General features: G+C 32.3%; 1 protein-coding gene across 4 annotated transcripts; it reads right to left on the reverse strand.

Annotated features, from left to right (window-relative positions):
• Positions 1–1766: 1766 nt before the first annotated feature.
• On the reverse strand, positions 1767–20200 carry LOC124532623 (F-box only protein 28). Of its 4 annotated transcripts, XM_047107612.1 has the most exons (9): positions 20048–20200; positions 19456–19760; positions 18873–19121; positions 18479–18674; positions 9558–9774; positions 8835–9033; positions 7072–7185; positions 6389–6622; positions 1767–6336 (listed from the first exon to the last, which is right to left on the reverse strand). In XM_047107612.1, the coding sequence occupies exons 2-8, from the start codon at positions 19729–19731 to the stop codon at positions 6410–6412; spliced, it is 1464 nt and encodes a 487-aa protein (XP_046963568.1). In that variant the 5' UTR covers positions 19732–19760; positions 20048–20200; the 3' UTR covers positions 1767–6336; positions 6389–6409. The 4 variants fall into 4 exon arrangements, with proteins under 4 accessions (XP_046963568.1, XP_046963569.1, XP_046963567.1 ...); XM_047107613.1 differs by having other exon boundaries at positions 1767–6622; positions 19456–19757; XM_047107611.1 differs by having other exon boundaries at positions 1767–6622.
• Between the last annotated feature and the right edge of the window lie 145 nt (positions 20201–20345).

Raw genomic sequence — 20345 nt, forward strand, 5'->3', positions numbered from 1 at the left:
GCTATGTTAGATGTCGGGGGACTCAAGTCTTTAGTGAAAATAAATTCAGGGCGCAAATGATAATTATAAGTAGAAGTATTTGTCATACCTACCAATATTACAAATAGAGACAAGACAAGACAAGGTACCTTTCTTCGATACATTTATTTTTTAACTAGTTTTTGACAGTTTGGAATTTATAATTAGAATACTTTACACTTTAATGTGTACATTAGGCTATTATCGCATTGGCGGTTTCTGAGCAACGAATACGCTGCGTGTGTACAGCGATTTCGCCTCGAACGCTTAAATGTAGGGTATGCTATTTTGTGTCCCCGCCCAACTCCAGCATGTAATACAAGAGCGGAACATTGTCTGAAAAAGCATTGATGCATTAGATATAGCGTTATTTATTATCGAAATTCAAATTAATTCCATTCTATGTTACCAAACAAGGAGAGAATAGCTATTGTAATGTAAAATAAAAGCATAGAAAGTGGTTTGTAATGAATTTATCAAAAACTTTGCAACCAAAACAGCAAAAAATATTAAGAAGCGAATGAAACATAGCATAGATATTTAATATTTATTACAGTTGATAAGATTAATATATATTAGAATTAAAAAATGCGCACCTGAAGCATGTTCACTACGAATTCGTGGTAAGCATGATCGTGATAACAGCCTTAAATTCGGGCTAAACGATTACTCCAACTGTGCCTTTATCAAAAAACCTCAATTCTTCCTGCGCGTCGCCGCTAATGAAAACAACACGCACTATGGGTCTGTAATCTGTACAAGTTCACTCGACGCATTGGGCCGACGACGTGAGCGACATTGGATGATTTTTGGAGGCTTTATACGTGAACAACGTGCAATGATTATGATTACGATTTATGAGATAACTTGTTCAGATTGCAAATGTAAACATAAATTATGTATAAAATCTGTAGAAATTTTGAACCAACAAATTATCTACACGAAGTAATTTTGCGTTGACAGCTTTAATTCAAAAATATATCATGGTGAATCCATGATATATTTATAATTTAGTATGTATTACTATAATTTAGAGTATATAAAGCTCTTCATGCTGACACTAAATGCTATTAAAATATAAGTACTTTTTTTATAAATATATTGCCTTCTTCTTTCCTTGAATTAGAAAATAATCACGTAAACGAAACTTTATTTTTACATTATGTTTTCTTTTGGTTTTCTTAACACCTCATAGGTGCTTAAGTTTCGGGTCTGTATGAAGGCGTTAATCTAATCTAAGGCTATCTTAATTAGGCTATTATAAAAAAGCTATATAGGTTATTTATTCTATACCTACAAGATTTTAAAAATGTGTATCGCAAAACCGACTTGGTGAAATCGCCGGTCTTTTACAATATAATTATCGACAAAGATTTTCGTGCCTAAAATAAGACCCAACAGATGCTAAAAATCAGCAAGAATAAGAAGTTCTCTTAGATGGTTTGTAGGTAATTGGAGGAAGTTTTAATTTTTTTGTGTTTGCACTTGAAGTCTTTATATACGACTGCTTTTATAACGACGGAAGGTATGCACCGTGTATGCATTGACTGTAATACTTATTTCAGTTTCAAAAAATTCAATTGATGACTGTCCTGTATAATTGATGATGACATGTCCTTCATAATATGTACTACAGAGCCTATTTATATCACCCTTAATTTCCTTCCTGAGGTTCGATCGTCAAGAAATGTATAATAATAATCATGACTGATAAGTACCTAAAGGTCTGATAAAAATAAAAGAAAGTATGGACTTCACACATTTATTGTATTTTTGTCTAATAAAAATACTTTATAGTAAAACTATCGTATATTATAAGGATATATACAGCAATTGACAGTCTTGCTGGTTGTACACACTATCGGAACACAACATATTTTGCCATGCTTTCTGTGCACTTACATTTTCAAAAAAACAGAAATTTTTAACCTAATTTTTACAGCCCTAAAATCGCTTTTGAAATTTAACCATCGAAAAAACTAAAATTTGCCACAAAAACACCATTCAATGGATATACTCATGTATTGCACTATTGAAGCAAATATAAATATAAGCAATTCAGTTTACAAATTTAATTCTGATGTTGATATTTGAACCCAATTATAAGCTGAACTAAGCAAGCGTAGTTAAGTACTATGTAATTCAATTTAGGCACAACATGTATTCAATCAGTAATACCTCCTTACTTTATTTAACATCGTTTTTATGATTTAAAGTCTACAATCTTTGTTGACATTTTAATAATTTACATGTATGTATAAACATCTATTTTTAACTTTATAGAACTCTACAGAACTTACACATCACACAATAGCCACATTATAAACATAAAATAAACGGAAGAATATTAATAAACTTCTAAAACCTTAGTAACGAATTCGTGCTCGCAAATTAATTGCGACTTCAGAAATTATTTCAAATGGGCTACTTATTCTATTATAATATATATATACACGACAAACTAAAATTGGCTAAATTATGATTAAATCAAATATTTGTAACATTCACCTTTAATACACAATTAATATAAAATTTTGAAATCTAAAAGTAATCTAAATATTATTGTCGCTTAAATAATCTTGTGTCGAGGGTAGACGATATAACAAAGTGATCTCTGAGGTACCCAACAATCATTCATCAAATCAAAGACTTTGAATTAACGATGTCATGCTTATTACCGGCTATGTGTGCCGTTACAACTAGGAAGGCAACAATACAATACTCTGTAAGTTACAAGACATGAAATACTGAAACGAATCTTTGGTGCAGTTTAGGAAATTGGCGATCGAAGCTTAAACGTGCTCCGAATGATTTGAAATAGAAACATCTAATATAATAAGCTAAACGATACTAGTTACCTATAGTTTATTACTGTCAAACCAAGTATGAATATCCATAGTTATCTATATCTATATAAAGCTGCAATTCGTACGGTTAAACCGGGCTAATATCCGTATAACCCAGATCAATTTATCTGTATGGTTTATATGTATAATGTTATTGAATAAGGCGTTATAAACTATAAGCAGAGCTCCATAAGCGTCAACCAGTGTGGCGAAATAAAGGAAAGTTTTTAACTATTATGCATTTAACAGGCCCATATAAAAATTACATACCAAAGCAGCAAAGATAAATTATTGTGAGAAATGTTTTTGTCATGCATAAATCGCTTCAATTCAGTTTGTTAATAACGTATCTAATTATTTTAAGATGACTGTAAGTACAACAATTAATCTATTATGGCTAACAATCTGTTATCTAATCTTTAAATCAATTACATCAATAATCATAACTGTCTCAAATCAATTCGCAATTTTGCAATAAACTATTCTATTGTTTAAGCCCAATCAAGATCATATTTTAATAGCATTGTAGAAAACATGACAAATATTCTTAAACGCATGAAATTATTCTATGGAATTATTTAGACCAAATCAGTGAAAATTTAGTTCTTTAATATAATTTAAAATAAGAAAAGCTTTGCTATAGCTGAATGTCTACATTTAACGACACACTTAGGATGTCCGGTTGCCCAGTGTAACAGACACAGAACACAACATTATTATTGCACCAGAAATCAATTTAGCATTACAATTTGTAACTTACAACTGATTTTACAAACACGTGTAACATAATTTCATACCTCAATTATATAATCAACCAATGTTTCATTGTTTTCACAAATTTTATATAATATGTATTACTAGACAAAATCTATTATTTTCCACTTTATAAATTAGACTTATAACTCTAACAATGTGAAACAATCTACAGTTCTACACACAGCATACATAGTATGTACAATAGTAACTATATACAAAAATATAAAATGGCAAAGGTATTCAGTAGCACTCGACTACAAGCCATACTTTGAACACGCGCATGCAATTTACCTCGATGTACTTTTACATATAAAACATAAAAATATATTTCTCCTTTGCCACTATATTATGTCGTAATTAAAATAAAATATTAACATTAGGTAAATTCTAAGGCATGTTCACTACTGTGGCAGAGCTGGTAACTGAACATTCTTATTGTCAAGAAGCATCTCATCCTGCACAAGTGATCTTTACATGAGATATACCGACGTCATACGAAGCCTTATGCTAATACAATTGTAACGTATTTATATAACGTAGGACTGCAATGAAATTATATTATCGATAAATATAAAAATATATTTTCTAACGCTATGTATTAGTTAAATTAAAGGTGAATCCACAAAAAAACATATTTTATTAATAAACTCAATGTTTCGTTATACATGTTACTATTTGTGCGTGTTTGATACCAGCATGACAAAGTCATTACTTTAACAGAGCGTGATATCAGAATTTAATTTGATATGTTTTTAGAATAAGTGACATGATGCAAAAATTGTGTGAAGCCCGAGCATATATTTAACACATACGTTTGGGAAAATAGCTTTATGCGGCACCTACTTTCTTTTACGTTTTAACTATACACCATGTCACAAAATATTCACTTTAAAATTGTATATTCATATAATCATAAATATATTTTATTTGTACATTACGCAAGAGATTTTATGTTAAAAATATTTACAAATAAAAAACATTCCACCTTATAACTCTATTCACAGGTGTAACTAGGGCTGTAAAACGAAGCTTAACTAAATTATATTATAATGCGTTTCAAAAATTGAAACAAAAGATGATTGTTTAAATTTTTTTAACGGCATTGCAAACTTATTTTAACAAACCTAAATAAAATTAATATAGCATTTTAGTAAAGTATGATTTTACTAAGCCCGTTACTGTCATTATATTAAACTTCAACTAATTGGAATATATTTCGTATCGCCGATTTTTCATACTATACAAATGAAAATACTGTTCGTAATATTTCAATCGGTCCATCTTTGTTAAAGTTTAATAATTTAGACCCAGTTTTAATAAACTGATTATCTAGCATGTTAAAGTGTTCGAACTTCAATAAATATTGTTTGTAATTCGGCGTGGTAATATAACTAAAGTATTTTTATAAATTATTTTTTTGATATTGCTTTCTTAATATGTAGTAGTGTGCTTTCAGGTGATCTTTTCTACAATAAGTTAATGAATAAACATTAAGCTGAAGACATGCATTATACTGGTTTCTGCAGAAGAAAAAAAATCATAATTTCAAAATGTTAAGCATGAACAAATATTAAATATATTTTAGAAGTTTTATGTAAAATTATTTCGACAACCACAACCTTTTCTCTTTTTAACACTTTCACCAATATGTCGTTAAATTAAGTCATAGAATTAAGAACACTACAAATAATAACCTATGTTAAATCTATACAATATTTCTGATCCATTAATTAAATTGAAAATAAAACAGATCCACCGGATGGTATGTGGTCACTTTCGGAATACCGGAGCGGATGTAGAGTGACACATGCCTTATGCAATATATTATAACGCCAATAGGCCACTAAACATTTAGACAAACCGTATTATCCCTTGTGTCATTATATTAGTTTTAAATATTATATATTCGTTCTAATTTTAAAACACACTATTTTTCTATTGCATTTGATTTAAATGTTACTTTCGGGTCTATGTACTGAGGACTAAATTAAAATCCACACCTGCTGTACTTCTTAAAAAATAATCTTATAATATTGACGGTTACAAAACAATCGTTTGTAATTTTATGCTTACAAATTTGGAGAACAAATACATACTTCTAACAAAGCATTCTAAGATAACATGTTAAATGGATTTTGACATTTATTAAATATGTCATTTGTAACTAGACAAATTACAGACGCTTTGTAGATACAAGAGAAACGAAAAAACATGAGATTACACACAAAGCATGATACGATTTAATTTTTTGATGTATTTCAAACTTTTCGTAAAGGAATAGTAGTAAATTAAACTTGCAGCAAAACTAAAGAAATTTTACCAATTATTCTTGATTTGTTACCACAAAGTATGTACCAAAATAAAGTAACACATACGCAACTGTTAGTGCAAATATAATAGCCGTATACAAAAATTAAGTTCCAATTTAAAATTGCGAAGTGTCGCATATCTGTAAATTTTATGCTTTTGACATACGGTTAAACGTTAGTCACCAGAAGTGGCAGAAGAGAAGAAAGGAAATAATAATCAGTTTTTATTCTCTCCTGTAGAGTACACAATCTCTATACACATTCACACCTGTACTAACAGCAGCGTATGAGGTCGACGTGGCGTCGCCGGTGAGCGATCGCATAGCTCGTCGCCGGTGAGCGATCGCATAGCTCGTCGCCGGTGAGCGATCGCATAGCTCGTCGCCGGTGAGCGATCGCATAGCTCGTCGCCGGTGAGCGATCGCATAGCTCGTCGCCGGTGAGCGATCGCCTAGCTCGACGTCGGTGGTCGGGTGGTTCTCATAGCTTCCTGGGTCTGGTGAGGCGGCGCTTCTTGCGGTCGGGCGTGGCGTCGGCGGAGGCGCGGCGGCGCGTGGGCGGCGTGTGCGTCGTGTCGTCGCTGTCGCGCGGCTCGGGCTTTGCCTCCGTGGGCGTGTCCACGGCGCCCTCTGCGCAGTCCTTGCTGCCGCCCGCCATCTCCTCACTCGCGTCCGCACTCGTACCCGCCGCCCACTGAAACGTCACGCGTAAACTCTATTATGTTTAGAATACCTACATTAGTTTCAACAACAACAGCCTGTAAATTCCCACTGCTGGGCTTAAGGCCTCCTCTCCCTTTGAGGAGAAGGTTTGGAACATATTCCACCACGCTGTTCCAATGCACATGTGGCAGAATTTCTATTAAATTTGCCACATACAGGTTTCCTCACGATGTTTTCCTTCACCGCTGAGCACGAGATGAATTATAAAGACAAATTAAGCACATGAAACGGCGGTGCTTGCCTGGGTTTGAACCCGCAATCATCGGTTATGATGCACGCGTTCTAACCACTGGGCCATCTCGACTCTCTAGTTTCAACAAATAAGCGATATCTCTTCATCGACTTCAAAAGCCTAACATTATTCTCGTGTTGTTTTAAGGGTACAATAACAACGGTATGTATATTTATAATGTGCCAGACCTGCGCCAGCGCCGGTGAGAGCCGCAACGAGGCGCCACACTCGGCGCACAGCGGCGGCACGGCGGGCGAGCGCGAGCGCCAGTACTGGAGCTCCGTCTTGCACTTATTCAGCTCCTGCAAATATAAAATTAAATAATACAATAAAATGGAAATTTACTCAGTTTGAATGAATTCTTATAACATTAGCTAATTGAAAAAATATGTACTTATTTGTGAATTGAGATACACGCGTTTTGCGCTTTTATCGTGGAGTGTATCCACCAATTGATTAGGATAGAACCTCGACGACCTTGTGATAGGGATAACCAATGCATTCACAAGAATTGGCGTCAGGGAGGTGAACGACAGTGGGTTTGTCAAATCTTTGCCTGCACTAAACCAACACCAAATAAATATAATATTTTACAAATATGATATTTTTGGGCAACTTGTGTTCATAACGAAATTTTCTGGTGCCTAGAAAAATTCACATATTATCAAAAAAAGTAAACTGCTTTCACACGAATCCTCAGGAACAAAACTTTTTTTATCCTATTTTTCGTTTACAAACATTCATCATTCAAGATCATTTTATTATTAGTGATTAAAACGGGATATTTACCAAGTTTTTAATTTTTATTTGATGGAGATATTTCGACATTATCTACGTGAACAAGACATTCGTGTTACTCGCGATCAAGTATAGTCGATAGTCTGTCCAGTAAGTATGATGACAGGCATGTCTTAGAGATCGCTAAGACGACTCAACGATTCTGACAGAAAACGGTTTTCTGAATAATTATTTATTATTTAGATGCAGGTTGCAACTTTAATGACCGGTTTACAACTTAAATAAACCATAAGATAAATGAAAAAAAGTTTAAAAATTTCGCCAGTCCAATTTACTTTCGTACTCCGACCCAAATGTAAAAAAATGACGATTAATACTCATATTTCTAATGCCTTTGTACTATATAGCTTAAAAGCGAATTCGTGCAATCGTACGCCAATAACCCAGGATTATCAAATCTGTGTGTGCTCGAATGCTTGTAAATTCCCACTGCTGGACTTAAGGCCTCCTCCCCTTTGAGGAGAGGGCTTGGAACATATTCCACCACGCTGTTCCAATGCGGGTTGGAGGAATACATATGTACAGGCAGAATTTTTATGAAATTTGTCCCATGCAGGTTTCCTCACGATGTTTTCCTTCACCGTCATCGGTGTACAAGGTGAATTATAAAGACAAATTAAGCACATGAATCAGCGGTGCTTGCCTGGGTTTGAACCCGCAATCATCGGTCAAGATGCACGTGTTCTAACCACTGGGCCATCTCGACTCGACTCGACTCGACTCGACGAATGCTAAGGAAACAATTTTAAGAAGCAAATGTTTAATCCAGGCGTCATTAGCATTTATTTTCAATAATCCCATTACATCATACTTTGTATTGATATAATGTTTTGTGTTTATGTACTGTTACGTAGAATAACAAACTACCCACCCTGATCTCGATTTTCAAATGTCCTAAACCAAAGGTTGGCAGGAAAAAATCGCTAATAAGCATATATTTTTATTTTTCTTTTTTTTGACTTGCTTTTAACCTATATAGTGTCGTGTACAATAAAAGAGTAAAATAAATAAATAATATATTGTAAAGTAATGTTTTTACACTGATTTTGAAAATAACATATATAATTTTTCGTTATGTCAACATTTGTTTTTATACATCAATACTGTCTGAGATAGCGACTTAGTCTACATGAATTATCTAATAAGATTTTACCTGTAGTAAAGTTTGAAATTTCCGACTCGTTTCCTCATTCTTTTTGTCATAGTCATCTAACCGATTAGCGTACTCTAGCGTTTGTTTTTGTTGTTCCGCAATCTGTTTTTGCTGTTCCGCTATTTGTTTCTGTTGAAGAGCTGTCTTACGTTTACAACTCCGAAGATCACTTCTTAGTGCTGATAATTGATCATTGTACCTGAAATTCATTTATAAGCTGGTGACGATACATGTAATTGACATATCATAATAAAAATATATTTGTTGTACATTAAACAAGTAGGATGAAGACTTTCTAATCGAAAAAATCTTATACGTAATAAACAACAATGTTAGCCTTCCAGTATTCGTAGCACACGAGTCAAATGACTTTTCAGTTGTCATGTAACAACAACAACAACAGCCTGAATATTCCCACTGCTGGGCCAAAGGCCTCCTCTCCATTTGAGGAGATTTTTGGAACATATTCCACCACGCTGTTCCAATGCGGGTTGGTGGAATACACATGTGGCAGAATTTCTATGAAATTTGTCACATGCAGGTTTCCTCACGATGTTTTCCTTCACCGCTGAGTACGAGATGAATTATAAAGACAAATTAAGCACATGAATCAGCGGTGCTTGCCTGGGTTTGAACCTGCAATCATCGGTTAAGATGCACGCGTTCTAACCACTGGGCCATCTCGACGTGTAATGAATTCAAGTAATTGAGGCTAGTTCTTACTTCTTCATGCCTTGCTTAATACGGTGTATTCTTTTCCTCAAGACCATATTGCTCTGCGGCGGCGGCGGGGAGGGAGGCAGGCTCTCCTCCATGTACAGGTTGAGCGACGACACGCGCCGCTCCGACGTCGACGCGCCGCCCGCCTGCTGGGACGACGACTCGAACCCGCTGGGCGGCGGAGAGTCCAGGCAAATGTACGATTTACTGCTCTCACCCGCTACAACATGTTCACTCAATTAATACTAGAACACGAATTTGCGTGTTATTAACGTTAAATGATAATTGATTAAACAACATTCGCCAAGCATACATATTTAATATGATTAACGCAAACAAATCTTTATATTGAATATTATGAATTGAATTGAAATATTAATTATCGTAAACATTGATTTTATTTGATGTCTTTCAATATGAAGAAATGTAAAAGTTTTTAGAGATGTTTATAATTTTCAATTTTGGGATTTTTATGAAAGGATTTATGCAAGAAGTAATTAAATTTAACATAACAATTTAAATTAATAAATAAATATGAGACAACATCACATACATTACTCTGATCCCAATGTAAGTAGCTACAGCACTTGTGTTATGGAAAATCAGAAGTAACGACGCTACCACAAACACCCAGACCCAAGACAACATAGGAAACTAATGATAATCTACATCGACTCAGCCGGGAATCGAACCCAGGACCTCGGACTGGCGTACCCATGAAAACCGGTGTACACACCACTCGACCACAGAGGTCGTCAAAAATTTAGTTATAGGTTCATGTAAACCATAAAACCCAAATTCCACATTTGTTTTGCGAGTCAGCATTATTATCGATATCACGACAAAATTAAGAAATTGTGCATGATGCATGCTCATGTTGCATTTACGAAAGGTGCTACGAACGATACAATACCAGCACAAATAAACCATTACTTGCATCTAAGATTGTATAACAAATATCCCCACGTCACTCAATCAGCAATAATGTTTTTGCTTTGCCTCTACGTTCATATTTATATAACGACTAACGTTTAGAAATATAAATCAATACATCTTCTGTTTAATCTGAAAGTTAATTAAATACCCAATCGTTTGAAATAAGTTATAATTTACCATTAACGAGTAGGTTAAACGTTTTTGCACATCAAGCTTTAGTTGCCCGTCGAAAATAAATGTTATTTGATACAGATTCCGGCAAAAACAATAATCTTAAGCCATTTTAAGTTTAAATTTTATCAGATTAAAGGATGTAATCTTTTTAGCCAAACACTTGAAAAAATATGAGCAATTTTTAGCCTTGTCAAATATGTCTAGTCTGGATATGACAACAGAATCGATACAGCAAGTTTGTTTAACTTAACGCGTAACTTCATCATCTATTTATAAAATAAATGTAACTATTATTATGTTCTTCTCAATACCTATAAAAATGTAATTAGTCTGAACGCCTTGATATTATACTGTGTATTATTGGTTCATTTGATACATATATTGAGAACACAGCCCTACAAAAATCAAAAAAAAAATTTGGCGCAGCTCTGTATGTGCTTGTAGTCGATAAAGTAGGTAATGTGCAATATATAGCCATACGTCATTTTAGCTCATCAGCTCTAGTTTACATACTACATTATATACTCATTTAATTTGTTCCCGGTTTTGTTCCCAATTAGTCAATATTACAATAATACCCATAAAGTTTATGTTACTATTTTATTATGGCTAGTACTTCTAGATGTTATGTTAACAATCCTGATCTATTTTCGTTTGTGTTCTGTTTAAATCTCCAATTGCTCACTCAACAACTATGAAAGAAGAATATGAGGTAATTTCAATTCTTATCTTTCTATTTTGAAATTATCGGTTCTACTCTTCCTATTTTGAACATAACTGGGTCTAGACTTCAAAATGATTAATTTTTTATTGGGTCAACAGAACGTGTATACTAAATATCCATTCTTTATTTGTCTCTGGGATAGTAGAGCCAAATTACATCATTAGAAACAAAAATATTAGACATTGAGAGATGCTCTTGTTGTTGAAGATAGAAATGTTATAAAGGAAACCTTAGTTTCAAGAGAAAATATCATGCTCCTGCCATTGCATATTAAATTAGGGCTGATAAAGCAATTTGTTAAGGCTCAACAGATATGGTCAATGTTTTCAGTTCATTTCACAGAAAAAATCCTTCTCTAAGTACTGAAATATTAAAAGCAGGATCTTTGATGAACCTAATGAAAGTTACTACTAATTTTGAGACTTCTATGAATGATCTGGAAAGGTTTATGTGGAAGTATTTTCTATCAGTTGCACAAAATTTCCTTAAAAATCATAAGACTGACAACTATGTACCTACAATTGGAAGAAGAAACGCTGGTTTGTTTCAACCATTTAGTCTATAATATGAGCATGAAATTACACAATCTCAATAGTCAACTAGACCATTTTCAACACAATTTAGGAGATTTAAGTGGAGAACGAGGAGAATATTGCCAGTATGACATAAAAACGATGGCAAATCTATACCAAGGAAGGTGGAACACTCATGTGATGGCAGACTATTACCGGGGAATCATGTGACGTTGCCCACCATTCATTCTAGAAAATTACTTAAAAGCCAATTTTTTGCTGTTCAATGCCAATAAAATGCGAATATTTTTGAAAACAGCATTACTTTTATCTCGGAAACAAGAGCTGATAGAAAAAAAACGGTAACACTTTTGATATTCCCACGTAAGGCGTAGTTAAAATCAGGTCTAAAATCCCCAGCACCAAAATCGTTGTAGGCCACACTGAAGGCATTATGAATTCGAATGAATTTAAAAAATACAAAGCACTATTCAAGGTCTAGGAATTGGTTAATCATATTAAGAAACTCAGAGTTATGAACTCAACAACTTCAATTTACATCATTCTAGTTCACTGAATTTATCATTTTCAAAGAACGTCTCGTTTTCAAATAAATAACACAATCGTCGCTCAAGCACTAAATCCGTTAAGGAAAAGTCAAAAATCCGCTGGGATGCGAGAGCTTGTACGAGAAACCAGGAAAAAAAACCAATTGATTGAATACCATATTGTTAAAATTGGGATCTAAATACGAAGATAAATAAAAACTCTCGTTATTTTTTGTGTATTTTGTTATTACCGTTATGCAATAGACAAAGCAAAAACAAAACTGATATTGAGTGATCGTGCTCTTTTTGTTATTTCGGCTTGCTATGTGTAATCATCACCTCACGATCGTTACCTGATCTGTATAACAAAACACGTCCAATGAATAAAATCTTCTTAATTTTTCGAGGACGATCGTAAATATTATTAAAAATAGCCGTGTCAAATGAAACGTTACTCGTTTTAGTATTATACTTGGAACAAATACCAACATAGCTAAAGTCTAAGGTTGTTTTAGGATTGAAAACTCCTTTTACGAAATGAAGACTATATGTATAAAAAAATTGTATGAAATTATTTTTAATTGAAAGATTGTTAACTAAGTCATCGAATGTCGTGCTCCTTTTTCGCTCACTACTTAGTATAGTACTCCTTTTTTATATTCTTTGCGCAATCAAATGAAAAAGTTATGCTCTATCATGTATCATGTCTGACACTTGGATTATTAATGTACAGTTTTTTTTTTTATAAAAACGAAAAAGTAATCATATTGAATTGCTTAATTATATAAAGACAAGTGTTCGATATCATAGTTTAGCCTAAAATCAACGTGGACAATATTAATGTCTGCCATTTTGTTTTCGTATTATCATTAATTGGACGCAAGTAAAAATTGTTTCATGCAAATAATGCAAAGCCCATACAATCATCAACCTTATGGTTTGATTATTGATCTATAAGCCCCAGAAAAACGCAGTTATGTATATTGGATCTACATTTCTTATGCCAAGTCGACTCATAGACCATATAATCAATTATATATGTAGTTAAACGAACGCTGGTCAGGTTCTTTAACAATAATCTCCTGTATAATTTAAAAACTAGTTCATTTTTCTTACATTATATAACGCTTAGTTCAATAAAATTACGTCTTTCGTTACAACAAAAATAGTAGTATCAAAACCCATTTACAGTAACTTCTCTTTGTAGTTTTTCTTCTAATAACTAAAGGTTTGTAAGATCTGTGACCAACTGTAATTACAGGAACCCGGGGCATAATATCTTACGTTTCCAAGGTTCATTGATCTTAGGCGATATAGGGAACGATTCATACTTCTTACAGTGCCAATTATTTATATTGTAAATTTATTCACAATTATTTTTTAATTTTAGTTATATAATGTCGGTGCCATAATTGGGTTAAATCAGGAAATTCTTTTTTCGTTTCCTTATCTCTGGTAAGATTTATTTTCGAACTGTGTATCATACATATTTAATTAGTAAGAATTAAAAGTTAGTAAGTTGTAGAATAATTTAATCTGTAGGCGGGCCTTATGCAAAAGCTTAAGCTTAGGCATCCCAAACTCACCAGTTACTTATTATACATAGCATTGTTGTGTTTCGGTTTAAACAACAAATAAGCTAGTGCAATAATATAAATAAAATCTCCCACAACACCTTACATCCCATTTAGCATAGTAAACAGTGCATTGACGGAAAGTAATCTTTTAACATTTAGCCTCAACGTCTATAAGGCTGAAGCTATACCAATTAAAACGAATATTTGACCGTCTGCTTACTATGTAACTTAGTAATGAATGGGCCTTTAGTTACTGATATACAATAGCTCATTCAAAACTTTTATCAAATATTGATATATTTATTTATACTACAACCTCTATCTCTTTACGTTGAGACTAATTGTTAAAAGATTACTTTCCGTCAATGCACTGTTTACTATGCTAAATGGGATGTAAGGTGTTGTGGGAGATTTTATTTATATTATTGCACTAGCTTATTTGTTGTTTAAACCGAAACACAACAATGCTATGTATAATAAGTAACTGGTGAGTTTGGGATGCCTAAGCTTAAGCTTTTGCATAAGGCCCGCCTACAGATTAAATTATTCTACAACTTACTAACTTTTAATTCTTACTAATTAAATATGTATGATACACAGTTCGAAAATAAATCTTACCAGAGATAAGGAAACGAAAAAAGAATTTCCTGATTTAACCCAATTATGGCACCGACATTATATAACTAAAATTAAAAAATAATTGTGAATAAATTTACAATATAAATAATTGGCACTGTAAGAAGTATGAATCGTTCCCTATATCGCCTAAGATCAATGAACCTTGGAAACGTAAGATATTATGCCCCGGGTTCCTGTAATTACAGTTGGTCACAGATCTTACAAACCTTTAGTTATTAGAAGAAAAACTACAAAGAGAAGTTACTGTAAATGGGTTTTGATACTACTATTTTTGTTGTAACGAAAGACGTAATTTTATTGAACTAAGCGTTATATAATGTAAGAAAAATGAACTAGTTTTTAAATTATACAGGAGATTATTGTTAAAGAACCTGACCAGCGTTCGTTTAACTACATATATAATTGATTATATGGTCTATGAGTCGACTTGGCATAAGAAATGTAGATCCAATATACATAACTGCGTTTTTCTGGGGCTTATAGATCAATAATCAAACCATAAGGTTGATGATTGTATGGGCTTTGCATTATTTGCATGAAACAATTTTTACTTGCGTCCAATTAATGATAATACGAAAACAAAATGGCAGACATTAATATTGTCCACGTTGATTTTAGGCTAAACTATGATATCGAACACTTGTCTTTATATAATTAAGCAATTCAATATGATTACTTTTTCGTTTTTATAAAAAAAAAAACTGTACATTAATAATCCAAGTGTCAGACATGATACATGATAGAGCATAACTTTTTCATTTGATTGCGCAAAGAATATAAAAAAGGAGTACTATACTAAGTAGTGAGCGAAAAAGGAGCACGACATTCGATGACTTAGTTAACAATCTTTCAATTAAAAATAATTTCATACAATTTTTTTATACATATAGTCTTCATTTCGTAAAAGGAGTTTTCAATCCTAAAACAACCTTAGACTTTAGCTATGTTGGTATTTGTTCCAAGTATAATACTAAAACGAGTAACGTTTCATTTGACACGGCTATTTTTAATAATATTTACGATCGTCCTCGAAAAATTAAGAAGATTTTATTCATTGGACGTGTTTTGTTATACAGATCAGGTAACGATCGTGAGGTGATGATTACACATAGCAAGCCGAAATAACAAAAAGAGCACGATCACTCAATATCAGTTTTGTTTTTGCTTTGTCTATTGCATAACGGTAATAACAAAATACACAAAAAATAACGAGAGTTTTTATTTATCTTCGTATTTAGATCCCAATTTTAACAATATGGTATTCAATCAATTGGTTTTTTTTCCTGGTTTCTCGTACAAGCTCTCGCATCCCAGCGGATTTTTGACTTTTCCTTAACGGATTTAGTGCTTGAGCGACGATTGTGTTATTTATTTGAAAACGAGACGTTCTTTGAAAATGATAAATAATATTGATATATTTATTTATACTACAACCTCTATCTCTTTACGTTGAGACTAATTGTTAAAAGATTCCTTTCCGGCAATGAACAAAACCACATTACCGTATCACAGTAGTGTGGTTTTGTTTCCAAGTTTTAAATACATCGTTATCATTTTCCTGGAAAACTCAAATATTTGATGTATTACATGTTGAAACAAAAAATATTGTGGTAACCATAGAAAAACAATCAGACTCTAAACCGCAAAAAGATAATACATGCACTACTAGTATGTCGACCGAGGTACCGTTTGTGTGTGGAACGTTCGTCAGTTGTTAGACGTTCTTATATCTCTTGCTTCATACGAAATTTCATCAAATTCGATTCAGTGTTTTGGCCGTCAGAGTTACAGACGAACAGAGTAACTTACACATTTATAATAATAGTGTAGATTGTAGTTTTTTTTACGGAGAAAAGGTATCATTAAAGTAATTATTATGATTATCTGTTTTATATACGTACTTTTTTTAATCATAGTACTTTATATATTTACTAAATTACTATGTTGTTTGTGCGCTAAAATTTAATTTTTTACATTTAAATTACACCTAAATAGTAACTGCGTTATGATTAGGTATTACACTTAATGCATAATTACAAAAGAAATAATAGACAAATAACCAACTTTAAGATTGATATGACGCGACAAGAATCGTCGAGATACTTAATGTATGTATAGTATGCTGTATGGTATCGTGAAAAAAATGTCGGAGAAGTTGATATCGGAACTTTTAAGCTAAATGAAATTAGGAACATGTGAATCTAAAGTCTGTTTATCTCTACTGCTTCTTAGATTACAGTTGGCTACATTGTTTTAGAATTTCAGATCAGACATAAGCGAAACAGTAAATAATTTGTTGCACATTAGAGACATAGCTCAATATCAACTTTCAGTACGATCGCTGACAAAACTAAACATATATATTTAAAACATATTTTTGGTTTAAAACGGGGGAAAGTATAACGCTAATTTGATTAATTGATACATTTTTAATCCTCAACAGAATCATAGTAAATAAAACAATAATTAGGAAGATAAATATTGCCCTTTACACTTTGAAATCCGGTCCAATTTTAACAGACGCGTGTAAAAACGTATCGTAGGACGCATTAACACAGCACCGGCGATTGGTCGGCGAACGCTTGTTACGTTAAAATAAAAATATCTCGGGATAATACCCGTATTAAAACGAACATCTAGCTAAGTACAAAGACATTACGAGAATTAGACTATTGGATTAAACGTAATTTACTCAACACAATACCACTTAACGTCTAATTAAAAAAAAAGCGTTCAAGTTAATTAGACAATTCAACGATTTCAATTAAGAAGCTTTTCGGATATAAACGGAACGGAAATTTTACTTTACCTAAAACCTTTACTTGTTAATAAGTTTTAATATAAAAAATAATAATTTAACAATCAATTTGTTCTAAGAAATATAAGTACGTACGAGAACTATGAATCATTTTCTCATTAAGTTATTGATAGTGTAATACCATTTTCTGCTATATCATCTTCATATCAAACAAAGTTTCAGAGGTTACATTAAATATCTTTACTTTTATTAATGAAAAACTAATTTAAAATGTCTAAAATATTATAAATGGGATTACTATGCCAGACTTACCAGTCTTATTCAATTATAATACAATTGTAATTACCAAACTTATAGAAACAAATACAACACAAATGGATGTTTAGTAGTCAGTATATATGAAACCATTTTTATAGTCTAAATAATTGCCAAACAATTTACTAATTGTAATTAAACAAAAACAAATTTGCTTTCTATTATTTTGAAATAATGGTGACATTACAACAATGACAATATCAGTGACATTCCAAAAACTGGATATGTCTTTAAAGGGGCTTACAATTTTACAGCAACATACATGTACTATAAATTAACGCAAAGCAATGATATGTTTAAACTTTAATGGGTTAATGTCATATAATTAGTGTTGTATGATGTTATTTTCCTTATTGTTTGCAGAGGTTACATGATTATTGGTTATATTTTTGCTTTATCCATTTATTTTATGAAAAAAAATGTATCTTTTATTTGCATTATGCAACAGTCATAATCAGGCAACTTGTAAATAATTACATAGTTTAATCAAAATAATGGGTAGAGTTAAATACAGTAATGAGACTTTCATTTAAAAGAATCAATTGATCTTAATAATCTTTTAATTCATACCATGATATGATTGGTATTATATACCAAACCATTTTTATATAAATTTTTAGTCTCAACTGAGAGAAAATTTGAAATTATTTTTCTTATGTAGACTTATACCAATCTATATAATTATGACTGTTAAAATCAAAATCAAATTTGGAACCCAAAATATATTGAGTATGTACTTACGTGAGAAGGCAGTTGTGATATCAAAGAAATCCGTGCCAAAATATGTTATTTCAGGCAAGTTCGGCTCAATATGCTCTTTGAAATATTCCATGGCCATTGTCGTTAAATCAAAAAGCTCATCTGTTACTTTGTAAGGCCTTGCTAATTTTGTTGTTGTTTTCAGATAAGATAAAATACTGTACACTTCATCAAGGATCTAAAATGTGCTTATATTGTCAATACATGTACCTTCATACAAACATATGCCATAATGTTATTATACATTTTAATTTTTCATACTGTTAATAAGACCTTAGCTACAATTCAATGCATTTAAAATCAAATTGAAGAAAACTTTTGTCATAGTACATAATAAAATATTTATAAGATTCAATTACAAAGACAATACAATTACCTCCCCTGGGAAAAAACAACAGTGTTTCCTTTCAATGTGTTTGCCAAATGTCATTTGTAATAAGCTTAATCTCATGTGCAGTGTTTCAATAATATCAGATTCACAAGCAAGTGGATGACTTCTTCTTGCAGACTCCCTGCGAGGCATTTTGGCTTTGATTGCTTGGAATCTATGAAGCATCTGATTTTGTAACCGTTGAAATGTTGAATTCAGAATACTACTACATACAGTGTTGAATTGACGATTAACCTAAAATAATATAATTTATAGTTTGTCATCGTTTTCATTTTAATATACAATTATATAAAAAGGTCAATGACTTCATTGTTACATATATTTTTTTAATTTACGCATGATTTATTTCTGGTATTAACATTACCACATTTAGTTGCAATAATACAAAATGCGAAGATAATGTTTTCGACATAGTTCAAGAGCACTAATCAGTCAGATTATTTATCTCACCTTCTCATGTGACCCTTAATCTTAAAGTATTATTGAGTTACTTAATTGTATGACATAGAGAACTAACTGTTTGAGTTAAGGTTATAAAAAAACTAAACCAATCACCAAATATATTTACCATTCTAAGGTGCGAGACACTTTTGAATCCCAAGTAGCGAAATACTTTTTCTAAAACTTCGATAGGCAAATCGAGCAAATTAGTTGAATACGTCTTAGGTGCCGGCACTATAACATTTTTATTGGATACACCGTGTGGCGAAGAGCCCCCAGGGAGTAAGGCACTGGAGTGGCGTGTTACCCGCGCCACGGTTACAGGCTCTGCGTGAGATGGCCCAGGACCATCGCTACTTCCATTGCCACCTCCGATACTACTCATCTGCCTTGTCGACACCATCTTGCTCGATTATTATTATACAATTACTTCTGAAAAAACTTTCTCCTATAGCAAGTGCACACTTCTAGCGAGTTAAATTAAAAATATTTTAATTGAACAAAACACATATTTTTGTAAATAATATTATAATAAAGCTATCAAATCATTATACACAATTCATGAAGTAAAATGATATCTAAATCTTTTAGAAATAATTTAAAGCACTACCGAACGATTCTAAAATGGTGGCCATTGCTGGCTGGGTCACTTGCGTATTCAAGTGGGTACAAATATTATGCATCATTATAAACTATAATATTTCAAGTAATACACTCACTCAAGAGTTCATGCACATGGTTTGTTTCTTTAAAAATGAATTATTATATTAACAGATATTAAAATAAGACGCAATTGTAACAACAGCGCTATGCTTTCACAAGTAATATTTTTTTGTTTGTTGGAGTTCGGTTCGAGAGAAAACGTTCCATATTCCATTCAATCAGACATTCATAAAATTCAAATCCATTCAATTTAACAGGTCTACCAAAATAAAAAAAATAAATCAGATTTTATTGTCTCAAAATTGAATATTATGCTTACTAAAAATAAATCTATTTTTATACTTACAAATATCC

Source organism: Vanessa cardui, chromosome 9 (assembly GCF_905220365.1).
Source record: "Vanessa cardui chromosome 9, ilVanCard2.1, whole genome shotgun sequence".
In the NCBI taxonomy this organism is placed as follows: Eukaryota; Metazoa; Arthropoda; class Insecta; order Lepidoptera; family Nymphalidae; genus Vanessa; species Vanessa cardui.

Excerpts from the sequence above, each read along its gene's own strand:
- LOC124532623 (XM_047107613.1), bottom strand. The coding sequence starts at position 19,731 with ATGGTGTCGACAAGGCAGATGAGTAGTATCGGAGGTGGCAATGGAAGT. Across the intron at positions 9,775-18,478 it reads TATCACAACTGCCTTCTCAC|CGGGTGAGAGCAGTAAATCG; the intron begins GTAAGTACATAC and ends AACATGTTGTAG. Across the intron at positions 6,623-7,071 it reads TCTCACCGGCGCTGGCGCAG|TGGGCGGCGGGTACGAGTGC; the intron begins GTCTGGCACATT and ends GTGACGTTTCAG.